General features: G+C 40.6%; 1 protein-coding gene across 2 annotated transcripts in view; it reads left to right on the top strand.

Moving 5' to 3' along the window:
* Positions 1-19,214, top strand: part of si:ch211-186j3.6 (neural-cadherin) — a 308,958-nt gene that overhangs the window by 81,079 nt on the left and 208,665 nt on the right. Inside the window, exons 3-5 of one of the 2 annotated variants that reach the window (XM_056399571.1) lie at positions 2,483-2,708; positions 4,949-5,153; positions 10,891-11,002. In XM_056399571.1, the coding sequence (XP_056255546.1) occupies positions 2,483-2,708; positions 4,949-5,153; positions 10,891-11,002 (543 nt within the window). Of the gene's footprint in view, positions 1-2,482; positions 2,709-3,587; positions 3,668-4,948; positions 5,154-10,890; positions 11,003-19,214 lie in introns of those variants that run through there. The other variant, XM_056399635.1, reaches the window with a different exon arrangement.

Below are 19,214 nucleotides of genomic sequence, written 5' to 3' on the forward strand. Positions count from 1 at the left end.
TCAATCACCCTCGCCTCCCTTGTCTATATAGTCTTTGTGCTTCCCTTTGTCTGTGTCGGTTCGTCTGTTGTCTCTCTGTTGTTCTCTGGGTATGTCCTCGATCTGTTCATGTCTGGTTAATCCTCAATCTGTTCACGTAGTCTGTTCATGTCTGGTTTGTTTTTGGTCTGTTCATGTTACCTGTTCATGTTCTCCTGTTGTCATCCCCTATGGTTCCCTGTGCTTGTGATTTAAGTTCTTTTGTTAAATAAACCTGTCTGCACCGTCTCCCATGTGTTGGCTGCATTTGGGTCCGTACTTACCACTAACCCTGACAGCAGACTAAATGTAATGTTCCTTTGCACTAGGTTTAATTGCTTGAGCTTTGAAATACACAAAATTTACAAAGAACAATCTCAGTTCATTTCATTTCACTGTAACGTTGGTGTAATATCACTAATACGTTTCCATACATGGGTACAGCTTTACATTCATCTCACTGACTAATGATGTAATGCTAATGTTAGTGCAAAGCTAGCTTCACAATAACCTAACTTTGGATGAGAGAGTACATAAATATGAAAATGTAAACACATAAAAAATGAGAGAGAGAGAGAGAGAGAGAGAAAAAGAAATAAATGAATAACATTGCTCATTTCTGACAACAAATAGTGCCATTAATCACAGTAACCTAGCAGCAACGTTTCACTTACTACTTCAAACCAGCAATACGAGTCCACCTGCGTTTGTGTTGATACTTTTGCATTCATGTTGTGGCTTTTGTATAGTGTTGACTCGTCTGGGCCACTGTATGATACAGACAGAAGAGACATATAACGGTCAATACCTTTTCTAAATGTTTCCTTTGATGTAGAATCAAGTCTTTTTCTGTTCCATCTTGAAATTTGAGCCTCTGCCGAACCAGTGTATAGTTCATGTGTTATCTCCCAGAGTAATGTAAGTCATTTCTCTATACGCGGAATAATTGCTTTTTTACTTTTTACTTTTATTTGTCTGCCATGTAACGTTTTCTTCTGCCCATAGTGGAATCTGTTAAACTTCTGCCTATAAAGAGACAGCCTTTAAGTTGTCCCCATAGGAATGACAGACAATTAATTGGCGACAGAAATTAGAAGAAAAAAACATAAACATTGATGTTAGTGTCTAGACTAAAACTTTTCATTGGTTTGAATTGACGTTTCACCCATTAAAGGTTTAACCACACCTCTCACTGTGCTGTTGTGCACCACTTTGGCTCAGAATCAGTTATTTTGTGGAAGCAGGATTGTGTGATAAAAGGCATGTGACATGGAGGTAACCTTTCTAAAAGCAGTATAGTTTAGATGAAAGTCTTATCATCGCACCCTGTTATGTTACGTCAAGGCCGTGAATTTTAACATCCACCTTCCAGTCTCTCTGCTCTTTGCATTTCACATCTCAACGACTTGTAAAACTGACTGTCCAGCCATATTTATCACTTCACTGGCGCATGCTCAACACACATTTACAGTATTTTTGACAGCTCTTGATGGCAGCAAGATTTACACCACCCCCACCTTGCCTCGCAGTCCTTTGCACCGGTTGACTCTGAGCTGTAAACGAGAGAGGCTGTAACACGTCCAGGGGTTGGTATGTGCCCTGCTAGTCTTTGCTTTTAAGCTGAAAGCACTTCTCAACGTGAAAGCACAGGAAGAAGTCTGGAGGAAAGAGATCAAGATCGGAACAGATAAACTTGCATCATTACATAATCTTCTGCATCGCTGTCGTTCAGCTGCTCATTATTACTACCACTACCATCTTACACGTATAGCTGCAGTATCCGTCACTTCTTACCTTTTAGTGTTCTCTGTGTTTTCTTCAAATCACTCATTTTATCAGTAGCCTCATCAACGTGTTATCTCTTATACATAAAATATTAATTTTCCCTCAGCTTTTATCCCTTTCATGTTCTACTGTTAATCTCTGCATTGTGTTTATTTTGATATCTTATCTTTTATCTGTTGCCCGTCCATATCATGTCCAATGACTCTCGTCATTTCTCTTGTGTGTGCTCTCTGGAGAACATGCTGGAAATGGGGAAAAAGTTGGGGCGGGCCACCATGGCTGTTTGCTGCATGGGCCCCCGATTGCAGCGCTGGTGATGGTGCTAAGACCCCCTTGCTTGCCCCCCCCCCCCCCCTTACTACATGAATATAATTCTTCTTTTCATTATTATTATTATTATTATTATTATTATCAATTTTATTATTGTATATGATGTATGCATACACAGACACTACCCACAACATACCCAAATCAATCTACACCCTTAAATTTTGTTTTATATACACTATGTCATGTCAGCTGTCTGTCTGTTATGTTTTTTTGGTTTCCTTGTCACAGTGTCTTCTATGTCACTTTCTGTTTATCATGTTTTTTCCACCAATAATAATAATAAAAAAGAAAATAAAAGGAAAAAGGTTCATCAAACTACAATCAGCCAACATATTGCTTTTATCTGCAGGTGGTGACGGTCGTTTTGAGGTAGACAGGAAGAGCGGCCAGGTCCGAACCACAGGCCTCCCGCTGCAGCGAGATAGGGAGTACCTGCTGACGGTGGTGGCTGCCGATCGGCTGGGCAGCCGCAGCGCCCCCGCCGTGGTCTCCGTGGTGGCTGGAGCCCGACCGCCACAGTTCACAAACGCTTCCTTCACCATCGCCATACCAGAAAACACCCCTGAAGGACAGCCGTGAGTTCACACACACAAACAGAAAAAAAAAAAGAAAGCCTGGTCCCAGGCAGAATTTCTGCTCTAGACATCCACCTGAAGTGGTTTATACACTGCACACACTCACACACATCTGTGCACAAATACATTTCTCTCAGGTATTGTTCTTCTGCCACGGACATGATTGATCTCCCCTCACTTTGCTTACGTGTTTGGAAAAGATGAATTCATAATCCATATTTGATGTGCGCACATAATATGTCTGTCTTTCTCTGGGTAACACATCTTCATGTTTGGCTGCTTAATACAGTGGATTTCAATACTATAAGCATGACACAGTTAGCCTTGTGTATTATTATATGTAGCACATGAGTAAACGCACTGCTGTCTAGTATTGACTTACACACACACTTGCACAATGTTTCATTGTAAAGGTTGAATCAGGGATGCAGCAGCGGGTGTAATGAACAGTCTCTACACTCTTCATATGAGATCATTGTACATCACTGTGATATGTGTTTAAAGATTCATGTCACATGCCTGCACGCCTTCATACATTATACTGCGTAGGCCTGTGTCTCCTTACACATGCACTCACACAAACACACACACAAACACACACACAAACACACACACACACACACACACACACACACACACACACTGAGGTCTGAGTACAGTGGTGCGGTTTTGACTAGTGTCCTTGAATTGGTCTCATTATCCCCCTCCAGCTTGCTTCCTCGGTGTGACTGACACATTTGGCAAACCAGTAAAGTGGATATTCCAGTCTGTTGTTTACACTGATTTCATCATGGAAATTGTGTAAGGGTTGGATAGCGCGTCCAATAAATAACAGGCACCGACTCTGCTCAACGTTTTATGGCTCTAAGGCCCCTAAACCCTTAGTGTACTCAGTATAACTCTGTCGGACACTGTAAAGAAACGCTTGACACAACTTCACTTTGAGGTGCTCCACACAGGTCTGAGATTTTTTTTTTAGTATATTGTTTCTTTATTTTCATGTGCTTGTTTGCTTTTCCAAAGTATTAATTCCAATTAAAGGTAGGGAAAATAGTTATTGCATTTTTTCTTCTTTAGGTGTGTGCAGTGTTTTGTAATGTAATGCACAACAGGAGAACACAGTTAACTGCAATGAACATCAGACTGATTACTTTGAATAAGACCTTGCATAAATTTGCCATGGCATAATGCAGTAATTGGAGTGGAAACATGTTTTTCATATCATGATAAAGAGCGAGTGCTAGGTTTTATGTAGCCCTCTTTTCACCTTTTCTGTGCTCAGTTCTTTTTACTCTGCTCTATAGATATATAACACATGGCACCTTTTCATACGTTTCTTTTTATGCTTTTTTCATTTATTATAATTTATTTCTGTTATGCACATTGAATGACCTCTATGCAGGATAATGCGCTGTTCTTTTAAATTTGCCTTAACCTATATCGCTGTATAGATATGTTTGTACATACCTCAGTCTGTCCTTCTTAACTCCAGTCCATGTAGCTATACTCAAATCTATTCTAACCAAAGCTTATTGGCTCCACACAACTGCATAAAAGTACTCATCTTTCTTCTCTGAGTCTACTTCATTCTAATCTACATCTATTTGGCACATACTGGAGTACACATGGAGTACACGCATTTCCACTACAGTAGCTTAACGTTTAATTTAACCTGTCGCCAGTGTCAGTCAACACTCAGTAGGTGGTAGAGAACCCCATGTTCAGGTAGGTCTACTCTCAGGGCCATGCAAGGCAATAGCTTGGCAATACTGCTATTGATAATACAGGATGATGTGTTTAGCGCAACACTATTTACACAACTTTACTTTCTAAATACAGAGAATCTGATTCAGAATATTCAGTGCTTGTGTTTCGCTGCCTTGTCATTTATTTTGTCTGTATAATCTGTTTGCACAGTGTTTGGCAGTACTCTACTAGTTTAACAACATTTGTGTAGTGTAGTGATCCTCAAAGCCCAGCTTTTTCTCTCATTTAAAAGTCATTATGTGCAAATGTTAACGATATCCATATAATTCCCCCTGTGCCTGACAGGTTCTTCAGTTCAGGTTATGGTTAACTTCCCTTTGTGATAAAGCCTTTCTGCTGTACATAATTCTTCTCTACACAACATGCAAACATGTTAAGAAGACATCTATTTAACCCTGAATACATATACTATACTTCACCAAACTCTACTGCACAGTCAGTCAATGGTCGACTTTCCCTCCATGCCTCTCCAGCTTCCTGGTCACACCTGCCGTGTCCTTCCAGAAGAAACCAATCAGCTACAGCCTCCTCATCAATCCCAGCAGCCTCTTCTCCATCTCAGCAGAGACCGGCGAAATCAGCCTGACCCGCCCTATTGACTATGAGAGCGACCAGCATCGCTACTTGCTGCTGGTGCGAGCCAGCGAGGGCATGGAGAGCATGAGCAGCGCGGCAGAGGTGAGTGCGTGCATGATGTGAATTCCAAGTCACATTCCCACTGTCAAGTTTAACGAATGGATGGTCTTCAAAACTCAAAGATTTCTGACATTACAAGGTTGTCTCGATCTTACATCGTACTACAAACATTATCTGACAGGTCCTCAACTTGACATGTCTTCTATACTTCGCGCTATTGTCACTTACTCCTGGGGCAGCGTTATTGACCCAGCACAGGGACAGTTGGCCGGAAGAAAGCTGTTGAATGTGGTGAGCAGTGTTGATTATGTGCAGACAATAAAATAACCACACACAGTCATAAAATCTCAGGCTACTCTGAAACATCCTTGAGCTGAACATGTACTGAGGCTGCTGAAGTGCTGGTAGATTTAATTTTATTGACTTACAGTTGCTGCATGGATGGTAATAGTTGTGGATGCTGCAGTTAAAATGATTGTCTGGTTTTAGCACCTCTTGATTGTCCTGTTTTTTTTTTCTTTTGTTTGTTGTTATCGGATTGCCTCACTCTGAATTGATTGTATGAGAGCCATAAAATTCTCAACCTAAAGGACCGCTGTCTTTCATTTTAGTCTAAAAGCATGAGCATTGTCTTCAGTCAAACCCAAATAGACTTGTCTGTCTGGAATGACTGCTCTGGGATTCCCAATGACTTCCTCATGTTGTCAGGAAGTGAGAGAGAACAGCGGCTGACCGCTGCAGGCATCGAAGCATCTGGTCTGGTTTCCATCATTACTCTGGCCTCGGGCTAAAACATGTCCTGCTGAACCAATCTGTCCTCAACTGCTCTGCTTTGGGCCTCTGTGGACTGCAGAGCACCAGGAGCCTGTATGGAGACAGAGAGGGAGAAAGAGAAAAGTCGGGGAACTTGAGGAGGTGTGCTCGATTCAACAGTGAGATGAAAATGACGGATGGAAAGAATGAAAGAAAGAAAGAAAGGAATTGGCTTGGAATTGGTACGTGCCCTTGTCTGCTCAGACGCCTACCCTGGGTAGCCGGCCTCCTCAGCACCTATGCCGGCTCTCTGGAGCCAGAGTAAGCTTTTTGAACTTCCACATGTGGTCCCATCAGTAAAGCCAGCACCTTTTAGACTGCAACCCCTTGCCCCTCATTCTCTCTGTCTGGGCAGTTTAACTGTAGACTGTAAATAAAGATGGATGGAGCCTCCATGACATCACCAGTAGTTTTCTGAACAGGGGGCTTGAAGCTCAGAGTGAGCTGCTCAGACGTCGCCATCTTGGCAGTGTGTGATTCCGCCCAACTCTTGGATAATCCAAAAATGGACAAAGAGGTGACGCGTGTGTGGAACAGAGATTTCAGTTGATGCTGGTGTAATACTTGTGGTAAGCATGCACGCCTGTTGGCATCGTTAGTACAGGAACTGTAGTTTTTGGCACTACTGTTTTCAGCCCCGGAGGTTGCTGCTTGAGTTTAACACCATCAGATAGAAGCTACGTTGTGCGTGTGTGAACACTGAATGTACTGATTGTGATGCACCCATATATGATTTTAATTTTTATTATTAGGCAGTAATTGAAAGAAATTGTTTTGCATTAAAAATTAGTGAAGTTTGTACTACTCTGAATTCAAACGTTTTTGTGTGAAAATGCTGTAAGTGATCTTAATCAGTGAAAGAACTTACTGGGTGTTAAGTGCTCAGTAGGCTAATCTTGTTGACAGAATAAGCCTTTAACAAATGCTCTGTGCCTTAATGCACCAATACTTGCTTTTTGCTGCCTCCTGAACAGAATTACAGTATCAGTCATTACATCACACTGGAACAGTTGAGGGGATAATGGAGGGCTGAATGACCGCAACAAGGCCTAAGTGGTGTATTGATATAGTGTATGGTGTTGGTAAGGCATGATCCACACTCATCTGTTAAAATATTCTTAATATTTACATCCATGTTGTTTTACTAAAAATAATACTTTTCATGTGTTCACCCGAATCATAGATAATAGTTCTTTGGGCTGATGGTTTTAGTTACATAAAATCATTTTAAAAATGTAAAAGTACATAAAATCTAGATAGACACACTCCTTACTAGATGGGGCATGTGGGTGTACCTGATATGAAACATGCTGTTATCACTGAATGTGCCATATTAAATATTGAAATATACTGGAGGAGATTATTGATATAAGGACAAAAAATGTATGAGACAGCAAAGTAGCAGGTTAATGCCCCACCACAAGCCCCTTAATGTATTCTATACGTTGAAGGTTAATAAAAGGAAACTGCATGCTCATAACTGCAAGACTAGACTTCCTGAATTTTAGAAAACACTTCTCCTCTGGATAAAATACACATTGTTGCTGTCAGTCACTTTTGGAGTGTCTGGATGAGATGCCACAATGCCTGCTGGTACATTCATTTCAATAGATGGTTCATTAAGAGATTGTTGCTGATTGTTGTGTTTTCTTTTTTTTATAAACACAGATGGACAAATAAAAACCTAAAAACTATTTATGTTTTGAATGCGGGAATTTCCTCCGTCTGCATTCGAGCTGAGGGTGGTCGGGTTACAGTCATCTGGACTTACGGCACACCAATTAAGTGGTTATTTAACAAACTACAGTGATACGTAAACCATTTCTTTTTTCAAACTCTTCCCTGAGTTTTATTTCTCCATGTTTATTCAACAGGCTAACTTGTCAGCTCTGACTTGGCTGTCCTTGGCATGTCCTCAGTTTCACTTGCCCAATTAGTGGCTGGTATTTACAGGTGCAGTACATGTGCTGTATGCAGTAGCACATATGAATGTAATATAACCCCCTAGTTAAAATTCCTATGAAGTGTAATTTCATGCCTTTGATATGACCTTCTTTGCGAATATATCAACGGAGCAAAGGCTCATGATGGCTAAACACTGCTGCACTACTGTATAAACTATGAAGACACTTATTTCACTGCAGCTACCTCCTTGGTATTTAGGGCTTGATAAGATAAGGATCGATGAAGTGTGACTTAGATTCCCTGCTTTAAGTGTGAGCCATCCTGTTTCCAAAGACTACACAAAACACAACTACAAGAAATTCTTAGTTTAGATGGTGGTGGCTTTCTACCAACACGTTACTTGTTCCCTGCAGTGTCAGAGACATTGCTCAGGTCGGCTCTGGTCCTCTTTCCACTCACACAAAGGATACCTGTGCTCGCACTAGTTTCAATTCATTTAGATTAACAATGAGACAAAAACTAAATCAAAATATTTCAGGGATGAGAGTTATTATCACCAGTGTTGGGGAAGCTACTGTACTTTGAAAGCATAGCTTAGCAAGCTACCAGTTACTTTACACTGGAAGAAGCTGAAGTACAGCAAAGCTACCATAGGCAGAGATTTAGTTTGGTTAACTGAAGAAAAAGTAGTTCAAACTTACTTTGTAAAAAAATATGAAATATGAAAATATGAAATTATAACAAAATACAATACAAAAAAGTCACATTATGGCAAAGAGTGTTCCCACTTGTTCACAGGTCATACATAAACCAAAAACATAAGATACGCCACTATTCATGGGACAGTTCAAGGAATGTCAGCTTTGTTTTTTTGTTTTTTATATATAATAACTGCTTCAGAATGGCCATGGTGATTCATCCTCAGGCTGAGACTCAGTAATTAATGGCGTGGCCTCTTTGAGTGACAGGTGGGCGAGCGTATGTTTGCCACAAACCAGCATGCACTGAAATCTCGGCTCCGCACCTCTTTGCCCATTTTTGGATTAGCCAGGAATTAAGAGCGGAGTCCGGCACTCTGCCTGACTCCAGCTCTGAGCTTCAAAACTGCTCATCAGAAACCTGTGGTCTAGGCTACGTCTATCTTTATTTACAGTCTATGCCTGTGACGCTGCCACAATGTACTTTTTCTTACAGCAAATGGGCTGTATGCATTTGATTTGATTTGAGAGATTGGAGACACTTGCTTGAAATGTTGTAATAGCGACTGACAGTTTCAAGTGCTTATTTTACCCAGAGGAATCTGTTTATCAAAGAATTTCTATCAGAATTGTTTCCTTTTTCTAAACAGCCTATATTGATCCAGTGAGCCAGCACCTCATGATTTAAGGCGTTCTATTTTTCTTTTTTTCCCCAGTTTCTCTTATTAAAGTTTGGCATCGCATTAGTAGTGGGAAAATATTCCCCTGCTTTCGTTTTGTGTAGCTGTCCCCTTTTTTGTCTTTTGCATTTGATTTTTATTCTGCTTTTCAGAAATCTGTCTCTGTCAAAACAGTGAGGAGAGGTGGTGTATTTGTGTGGACTGGAGCCACTGAGCATGACTTTAATTTGCAGGTAGTTTCCAAGTTTCTCCCTCCAGGAGTGATAGCTCATCGGCACCATTAGTTACCTAACCAGCCTTAGACCTGCCTGCAGCTGCCCCAAGTGTGTGTGCGCGCGCATGTCAGCGTGCGTGTGTTTAAGCTCATCTTGCTTTATTACGGCTGACTTCCCCTCTCTTCTCATTCAGTGTCGCTTTTCCTCTGCCTTGTACACACACACAGACACACACTCACACACACACCATAACTTCATTATCTTGAGGAAACCCTCGCCATTTTCTTGTCACACTGGCACATAAGCTCGCTCACACACTCACACACACATACAAGCAAACAAAGATTGACAGTCACTGGCAAACACACACAAATCACCTCAGGGAGTTGACATGGTCAGATTTTATTTTGTTGTCCGTTGCTTTGAAGCTGATCTTTGCTGAAGGATTAACTGATATTACAGAATTTCATCTTACCTACCAGGACTTAATACCAGTGGTATTTACACACATCTCACTGTGTGTGTGTGTGTGTGTGTGTGTGTGTGTGTGTGTCAGAAAGTGATCTGTAGTGTTTGTGTATATACCACTGTTTTTTCGGAATTGAAGACATGGGTCTGGGGTCAGATGGGCTCGCCTGGCAGCCCCTGTCTGTATTTATTCCTCCTGAATGCTGCAATCAGGCAGTCAACATCTGGTGGAAGATGCTGTGTTTCCCCCTCATGTCCCTAATGAACCGAACAGCATTACAGTGTCTCACGCACGTACGCACCTACATGCTCGCACCATACAAATTCATCTTTGCACGCTGATCCACTCTCATTTGTTAGCTCAGGGCTTCTGAGAACTGCACAAGATTGCATTCTCCGCTGACCCTCTGTAGGGACCACAGCGCAGACTCTGCAGCAGCTCCCTCACTGAGGAGGGGTAAATAAACCGAAGGGGGATCAGGGTCAGGGCGTGCCTTTGGAGGAGGCTGAGATGAGGCTTCCTTTTGGTAAGGGATAGGGTTAATTTGGGTTACTAGCAGATGAAAACGACTCCAGACCCAAAGAAAACCAATTCCGGATGGTGCCTGAAGTAGTAATCCCAGATTTAAAAATTTTCATAACACCAAGCCAGTGTGACTTTTAATCTCCAGAATTTCCTCTTTTGGTTGCCTGGCCAGTTTTAGCACATGCATTTGCCTGAACAGCATCACTGAAACATGATCAGCAATACAAAAAACGGTTTTATTCTTTTATCATTTTTATTTAGCTTATCTGTTTAGTAAAATGCTGTGGATGTATGTTGACATAAATTCACATTTTTCCAATGCACTTTCAAACAGGAATATTGTAAAATGACGAGCTGAATTATACATGGATGGAACGGTGACTCCATGTCGACCGGTGTCAACGCCTTGTGTCCTCCTTGTGTCTTTTTGTCTTTCAATCTCTGCTCTCTCTCTTCCTCAACTCTCTCTCTCAGGTTCGAGTTGTTATCGTCGATGAAAACGACTGCGTCCCAGAGTTCCTCCAGTCCATTTACAGCAAGGACGGCGTGCCGGAGACTGTGACGACAGCGACCTCCCTGCTGCAAGGTGAGACATCCACATCCACAGTATCTCCAAAGACTCACTTTGTGTCCTATCTACAACTCTGCATCAACGGTAGCCTCATCAAAAGCGGCCAGTAAGATTTCAGGGAGTGCCAAGATCACCCTCTTCAGACAGAGCTTGAACTGTTACCCTCAGGTCGTCGGTTTAGGTTTTCCCATCAAGAGATACAAGTTTCCTTTTCTTTCCGCTGCTATTCAGTTTTTTAAATGGCAGATAGTATTTTATTGTTGTCTAGAGATCGTTTATTTGCACAGACTGCCTGCTTGACTTTACACAACACTGTCTGTTGATGTCTTTGTGTGTGCGTTTTTTGTATAGCCTGGCTGCAAATCATTGTCCCTGTAAGCGACAATAAAGGTACTTTGAACTCTGAATAGTGATCTGAGAGAAGCGCTACAGCGGCGGAAAGATACAAATCACAACTTGCAGCCAGGACTTCATAATAAAATCAGAAACAGGATGTAGATTGTGGATTCAGATCGTGGATTGCGATTCTACCCAAGTAGATTGTCATATGATCTTTTGGCTGAATCGCCCGACCCTACGTGTGGTAGGGAAGTGAAGATGCACTTTGCTGTTTTCTTTAGCTTTCGTGTTCTCAAACATGAATAAACTGAAGGATGCCCCTTTTGCGTTATTTTACAATGCAAAAAATTCTCATGCAATGTTGAAAATGTTACAGTGGTCTATTTAAGATTATGTCTTGAAAACACACACGTGAAAAAGATCATACAGAACACATCAATCAGAATGTTAATGGAGGGGGGGTAAATCTAAAAACCAGGCGCAGCTCGCTGGGCTAATGTGTGCCTGTGTGGTGTCTGTGGTATGTAAATGTTGGAGAAGCCCCACTGCAGAGGCTATACGAACAAAGTAAAAGCGGCCTAACTTTTTTAACATTCATGTGTTTTGACTGGTCAGGAAACTGAGTGGGTACTTGTCAGCACCGGCAGCTGTGAGATTACCAGCACTTCCATCAGTGTAGCTGCTCTGGCCTCTCCTTCCCTGTAACGACCCAGTTTCCACACAGGGATCTTAAGTTCCATTAAGCCTCAGAGGAAATAGTAATGGTAACCGGTGTGGGTACGACTTATCACTATTTGATCTGCCAGAGTGAGACTGAGGAGCCCGGTCTTTTTTAAGGCTCTGACAGACTAAAGCAAAACTGATAGCAAAGCATTTCACACTGCTCAGTCCCTGTGTGCACTCTGCATAAACTCTGGAGCCACATTCTCGAATTTTGAATTAATGTGATTGATTGATTGATTAGATGTCTTAAAAAGTGTAATTATTGGTGCAAATTGCATGACTAATAAAACAATATCTCCACTGTAAAAGCACCTCGGGATCACGCTATTTACAGATCAAAACACAGTAATGCTCAAAGTTTAATAAACAGGTTTATTTATTGGAGGCTAAAAATGGAACAACACTGCAAATGAATATTGACAAGAACAAAACGTAGGGAAATAAAGCACCACACGCAGTATGTAAATTATTGATGACTGCAGTCATGACACCTCACGGGAAGTGTTCATTAGCTTATAGGCTGCGGGCAGAAAAGTTTGGGTTGGATTCAAGTTACAAAGCTTTGTTGTTTTTGTGCTGTGTTATTGCTCATATGTGTTGTGATCAACACATATTGTTTATCATTATCGCCACTATTAAAATAGGCTGTTGCAATGGGGAAAAATTTGTAACTTACACACAGTTTACAATTTACACATATATGTATGGTGTCACACTAATGCCGGCCCAACATCAAACGACCTTTCAAGCAATTTCACTGTCTTTTATTCGTCTTGCTGTTAAATCAAACATCTTTAATCTTATCGTAAGTTTTTAGTCTTGGCTCATACAAAAGTGACGTTCAATGACGTGAACACTGTCAACTTCTCCAGCACCAAACAGGAAACAGCAAACTGAGCTGATGGTGAGCGTGGAGGCGGAACAGTGTGACTTGTTTGGTGTAAGACCAGCATTAAATACATAAGGGAGATGAGTGTAACTGGGATCATTTCAAAATAAAACAGGAAGTCATGAGCTCAAAGTCCAAAGAGACATTTCAGGTACACATCATTACAATTATAGTGTTGAGTTACTAACTTCATGTAATAATAATAATAATAATAATGTAGAATTTGAAAGAGTAAAAAGGTCTGGAAAAAATAGTTTTTCTTCATGTAAATTCCCACCAGGAGCATGATGGGAAATATTCTCAAAGGAATCTAGTCTTGCAAATAGTGACCCTGCAAGATATCCAGTCTTTACAAGATCTTATAGATAGAGACTAAAAACCCTGTGACTTATGACACACTGTCTTTAGATGTGAGATGGTGTCAGACTTCAAGTCTTTTGAAAGTCTTGTAGTGTATGGTAGGCATCAGTTGAGTAAAACTGAACACAAGGTCGCTCAAATCTAAAGAAATATCTGAAACACATTTGTAGAGTTTCAATCAATCTTGTTGAAACATGAACTGTATTTTGATCTAAATAGATTTTTTTTTTATCTCATCTAAAACACAGAGGTAGCAAACACTTTTTTTACAGCGGGCCATACTGACAGAACTCATCATTAGCAGAGCGCTAATAAACTGACATGAAATGCTTGAGTAACAAGACACACGGATCAACCCATTAATTTTTGTTGCTCTTTAATTAAAGAAGTGAGTTGCTTAGTATTATTTCCTCTCTGGTTGCTGCCAAGTGGGAATTTGTCATTTGTCGTTGCTAGTGTGTGTAGTTTTAAAATGTCATTCCAAACTGCAGCAAGCGAACACAGAGCGTCCTCTGGCATCGTAAACGTCTGAATTCATTTCAGACGTTTTATTTGTTTTTGTTCTGAAACTTTTTGTATTCATGTTCTATGGCACAAAAATTGCAAACACTTGCTGGACATAGAAATAGGTGAGTGTTTTATCTATTTATTCATTTGCCCCGTTGTCTCCCTTGTCTTTCTCTCTCGCCATGATTGTGACTTGTGATCTCATGAAGGGTGCAGTTTCCCAAAGTGGTGGCTTGATTTTCTAGAAATGTGAGAGAAAATAATAAATAAGTTGGCCAAATATAAATAAAATATCAGACTCTGATTTGCATACATATATTGTACTTTAAATAACCAAGTGCTTTAACAAGGCCACACACAGCAGATCAGCACACAGTGCGGAAAAGAGATATGTTGATAATGATGTTTTTTTTCCTTCGTTTTGTACTCAGTCGTTCCTCATGGGAATGCTTTTGCCAATATTGTACTTGAAAGAGAGAGAGGAGATGAGTGTTTTGTGGTCGAGCATGTCACAATACTCTACAGTACTGTACTATGCGAAAAAGACACGTCATATATTAATTTAGTACTGAAAAAAAAATCTGTGCCAACTGGAGCAATTAGCAGAGAGCACTCAAAACAAGCACACAGTGAAAAGCTATGGGGCACAACATGATGAATACTACATCAAGAGAGGGTTGTGCACAGTAAATCCATTCAGGACAAACACTTTTCAGCCCAGTATTAGAGAAATACAACCAAACAAAGCAAACAGATCGACGGTAGAATTTGGTTTATCTGATCCGGTGCAACATTGAATATATAGAGATATAAAAGACCTGAGAAAAATAATCATCATGTTACTGGTAATTACAATATTATTAAATGCTCTAAACACATTCACCTGTTAAGGATGACTTGTTTTGTCACGGCACAGAGCGCTGCCTCAGTACACACACTATGACACCGGTCACTGGGCCACCGGGGAAACATGCAGAGGCTCTACTGAATGTGCTGTCACTGTTAAAGATGTACACAAACAGAAGAGTAAAAACATATTGCCCGAGTTTGTGTATGCACACACCGTGCTGGCATACTAACGCAGGTGTCCGCGCTTGTTTCTGCGGGAAAGCGAACATGGGGAGCGATAGCAGACTGTGATACGAGAAGGTTACTGCAGATGCATAAAGATTGTTCATCTGATATTCCAAAGATGTGCCGGGCTATGTTGTAGCATGTTTTCTAACTAGACTAAGACTCTACAACCACAGCTGTGGCTCTGAGGCTGTACTCAGACTCAGTGGTGCTTTGAGCTACATGAACGTCAGCATGCTAATATGCTCACAATGACAGTGGTGATGTTTTTTATGTTGTCGTAAATGAGAAAGGATTGTTTGACTCTGTGTGTGTTTGCTTAATCATCACTGGAACACCAAAACTAAATAAAAATGCTGGTAAATCCTAGTGAGTGAGTGAGAGAGTTAGCGAATGAGGGAGGAAGTAAATGAGTGAATGAGGGAGTGAGGTGTGTGATGAAGGCGGCGCAGCAGGTGCTCAGCTTGCCGCCATCAACAGGTGCACCAAGGGAGGCGAGAAGTTTCCCCCTGCTGCGCTGCTGCGTGTGTGTGTGTGTGTGTGTGTGTGTGCGTGCCTACCCATGTGCTCATACTGTTTGTTCGTTTGAGTGGGGAGAGGGTTGTCCATACTGAGAGTCATATTAAAATCTATTTAAGGAGCTCTTTTTGTGCAAACAGTATCTGTATCTGAAAAACTTTACAGTTTCCAATTTTCAAATTTGAACATGGGAAATTCATTTTTAATTTTAGTGAGAGAAAAATAGCTCAGACAAAATGCCAAACTGCCAAAAATGTGCCGGTTTTCTCATTAAATTTCAGAAATTATCATCAAGACTTCTCCTGTGTTTTATTTGAAGCGCAGATTCGTAAGAAGATATTTTTGTGGTTTTAAGAACCAAACACCTCAATGTGTTTTACATCTCCTCCACATGGTGGTTTCCGGGTGGGCGGGGCTTGGGGTATGGCTGAGAGTGGTGACTGCTCTATTGTGACATCACAAAGTTACAGAAGTCCTGACAGCTCATTTTAAGGCCCAGTGTCTGAATACAGGCTGTGTGCGTTTCTCTGTGGACTGAGCGCTTTGATACATTCACAGTATTAATATAGAACCTAGACCTGCTTTATAATCAAAGAAGACATGGATCACTTTATACTATATGGGACCTTAAATGCATGATACAGTAAATGCCGTTAATTCCACTGGATCCAGTTCTGAGAGCACCTAAAACTGAACAGCCCAACCTCCTGAAATAACGATGTTTTTTTCCCCCTCACTTGCACAGGTTAAAAGGAACAGTAATAAATTAAATGAGCAGGGAGAAATAGGTATCCAGCATCGTTTTGCTAAATCATGTGCTCGTAATCCCATAATCAGCTCTATCATGAGAGTGGACAAATGCGTACTTTGCCAAGCTGAAAAAAAAAACTGCAGAGTACCAAGCAAGCCAATTATCTCGCTTTCCATAGAGATCTGAAGCCCCTGCAGCTTCCATCATCAGTACAAAATCATTATATGCTTGAAAGACATGGACGATGCAGCCAGAAATACACCCCCCCCCTCCCCAAAATGTGGTGATGCCAGCACCACAATGCTGATTCAAGATTACAGAGAGACCTACTGATAAATAAATGCTCAAACAGTGCTCTGAAGAGTACAAATCTGTACTTTGTAAATTAAATATTGACTCATATGTGACATGTGTTTGACCACGACACGGAATCGGAGTCCGGGCAGTCAGTAGTTCTGCAGTTCATTTTCTACCCATCGTCACTGGATGAGAGGCTGTTGATCACTTTGCAGCAGTAAAACAGCTGCGTTTCAGCTGCAATTCAGAAAGATGTCAGTCCTTGTAAGCAGTGCACTGTAGTGCAGCGTAAACACACATAAATTCACTTTATCCAACTTGCAAGGCCGACATAATTCTAAATACCAGAAAATACAAACACCATAGTGAGTAATATAAAAAAAAAATGGAATTTGATGGAGTTTTTAATTGTTTATAACAGTTTGTTCCCTGCTAAAAAAGAAAGCAATATGACATAATACATACCGAGAGGTTTTGTTTTTGCAGCTGTAAACCAATGTTTATGGTAATTTAATGACTAAACATCCATCCTGTTCACAGTGTTGACAAGACATTAACATGTTTTTTTTTTCTCATGTCCAGCTTATCTTCAAGCAGCCGAAAAAAATCTTTGTTCTTAATAACATATTTTTGTGAATGTACTTTCACACTCACTCTGACATCAACTCTACTCACTTTTTTTGCCATTCAAGTATTTTTTTCTTTTCTGATTTTTAAGCAGATTTTAACACAGATTTGTTGTAAGTCAGCCAGTGAGGTGTGAGATAGATAGCGAGTAACCATTTTTGTCAAGAACGTGTATGCAGGAATATGAACTTAAGAAATTGTGTAATGTGAGGAAGCTGCACACCAGCCAGGCTATGGAGTGATGGTTTATACCAGAAGAAGCCAGCAGTGTCGATGTGCGTAGCTTTCTCTGACTCTGGGTGCTGCTCACTGAGGTGTGCTGTGGTTACATTGATTGTTTTTAGTTTTGCTCCATTTCACATTCACTCTGGCTTTTTACAAATGAGCCAAGAGCTGTTAGCATGAAGTCATATAGACTAATAAAGTTAAGGTAACTCATTCTTTGACAGTTTTGTGGACCTTCATTTTTTTATACCAGCCCAAATGTACGGTGGTCCTCAGAGCTCAACGCACTGCAACTTAAGAAAACATGCAAATAGACAAAACACAATTCAGTGCATCCAGGCCAGGCTCATCACTTTTATGTGTCCCCTTGAAACAGTTCCATTATTGTCTGTGCTACTTGCTGCACGTTTCTGAATTTGCTTGTGTTTTGTCTATCTGCACGTTTCTTAAGTTGCGATGCGTTGATCTCTCAGGCAACTGTACAAACGGACTTAACCAAAAGGGCAAAGGCACCGGTGGCCAAAGCAGTTTATATGTTAAATGTGAAAGCATCTTCATGTTTTGATTTGTTCGTCTTCCTACAAATAACAATGGGATGCTCTTTTCTGTTTGAGTTCAACGTTGTGATGCAATAAGACTATGACATATTTTACATTTGAAATGTGGGACTTTGTGGAACGATTAAAAAGAAGATTTTTGAAAATGTAATTCATTTTAGTTGAGTTTGATTGAGTTGAAAGAGTGAACTTCACAGTCCACAAACATTTTAAACATTTTAAACTGTTCACACAACGAGTTAATTAATTATATTCTAAAATAAAATTGGACTCTAAATCTTCCTTTAATTAACTGGGATAGTTTTGTTTTGCTGACATTTTGTTAAAACTACTAATTTGAAATGTGTTAGTTTCCCCAAAGGCCTCATGGCAATAACGAAGTACAGTTCGTTAGCTGAAACAAACACTGACGTGTTTATGTGTGTACGTGTCAGTGCATGTATTGATTCATATGCATGTGTGTTTGTGTTTGTGTTTGTGTGTGTGTGTGTGTGTGTGTGTGTGTGTGTGTGTGTGTATAAAGGGGCACATGAGCCAAATGCAATGTAAGGTGAATTGGAGAATTGAGAGTTTGATGGTGAAATGTTCTTGTTAGCAGAAAATATGCTTATTCAAATCCCCGGTGGTCTTTACTGTTTTAGCAAGGCAATCAATTTGTGGCTGAGCGAGTACTGGCTCCATGAATTCCCAATGTGTGATGTAGAAACAGAAATGTTGCAAAATGACAGTCCCTTCAATGCACGCTGTGCAAATAACACCCACCCCCCCTTGTAGGTGCATAAAACCGAACACTTAAGCCGCAGGAGCATCACTTTCTTTTCAGTCTCCACTTGTCACACTGGTGACTTAGAATGAGAAGTGAATAGTTATCCTTAGCGCAAGTTGAGCTCTTCTGATCAAGAATCAAGAACAAAACTTGACTCTACATTAATAAGAGAATAGATTGTACTTTTCTTGTCTGATTCCACTATTGAGCCACTATTTTCTCTACAATGACTTAAATCAGTGAACTGTACCGGCATTAAAAGTACGTTGCTTTTCTTTTTTTCTGATAATGCCTAATGTCATTTCATTTTTCTGAAGTAGGTGAACAATAGAGCGTAGTAATGCAGTATTCTGTGAGTGTGAGTGCTTTTACAGGATAATTCAATGAATGCACAACACTTGACCGTGGACATTAGACCTTGCCTCCTTTTATTGCTCATTGTGTTTTTGGGGAAGTTGGCACAGGTATACAAGCTGCTGTGGTATTTCACTTGTAAACTTGTGTCATAATGCGGCACTGTGTGTTTATCATTTACCTGTTTTTGTACACTTATAATTGAGGAATCTGTTTCGGAGATCCAGTAGATCCTGCTC

This window comes from Seriola aureovittata, chromosome 1 (genome assembly GCF_021018895.1).
Source record: "Seriola aureovittata isolate HTS-2021-v1 ecotype China chromosome 1, ASM2101889v1, whole genome shotgun sequence".
In the NCBI taxonomy this organism is placed as follows: Eukaryota; Metazoa; Chordata; class Actinopteri; order Carangiformes; family Carangidae; genus Seriola; species Seriola aureovittata.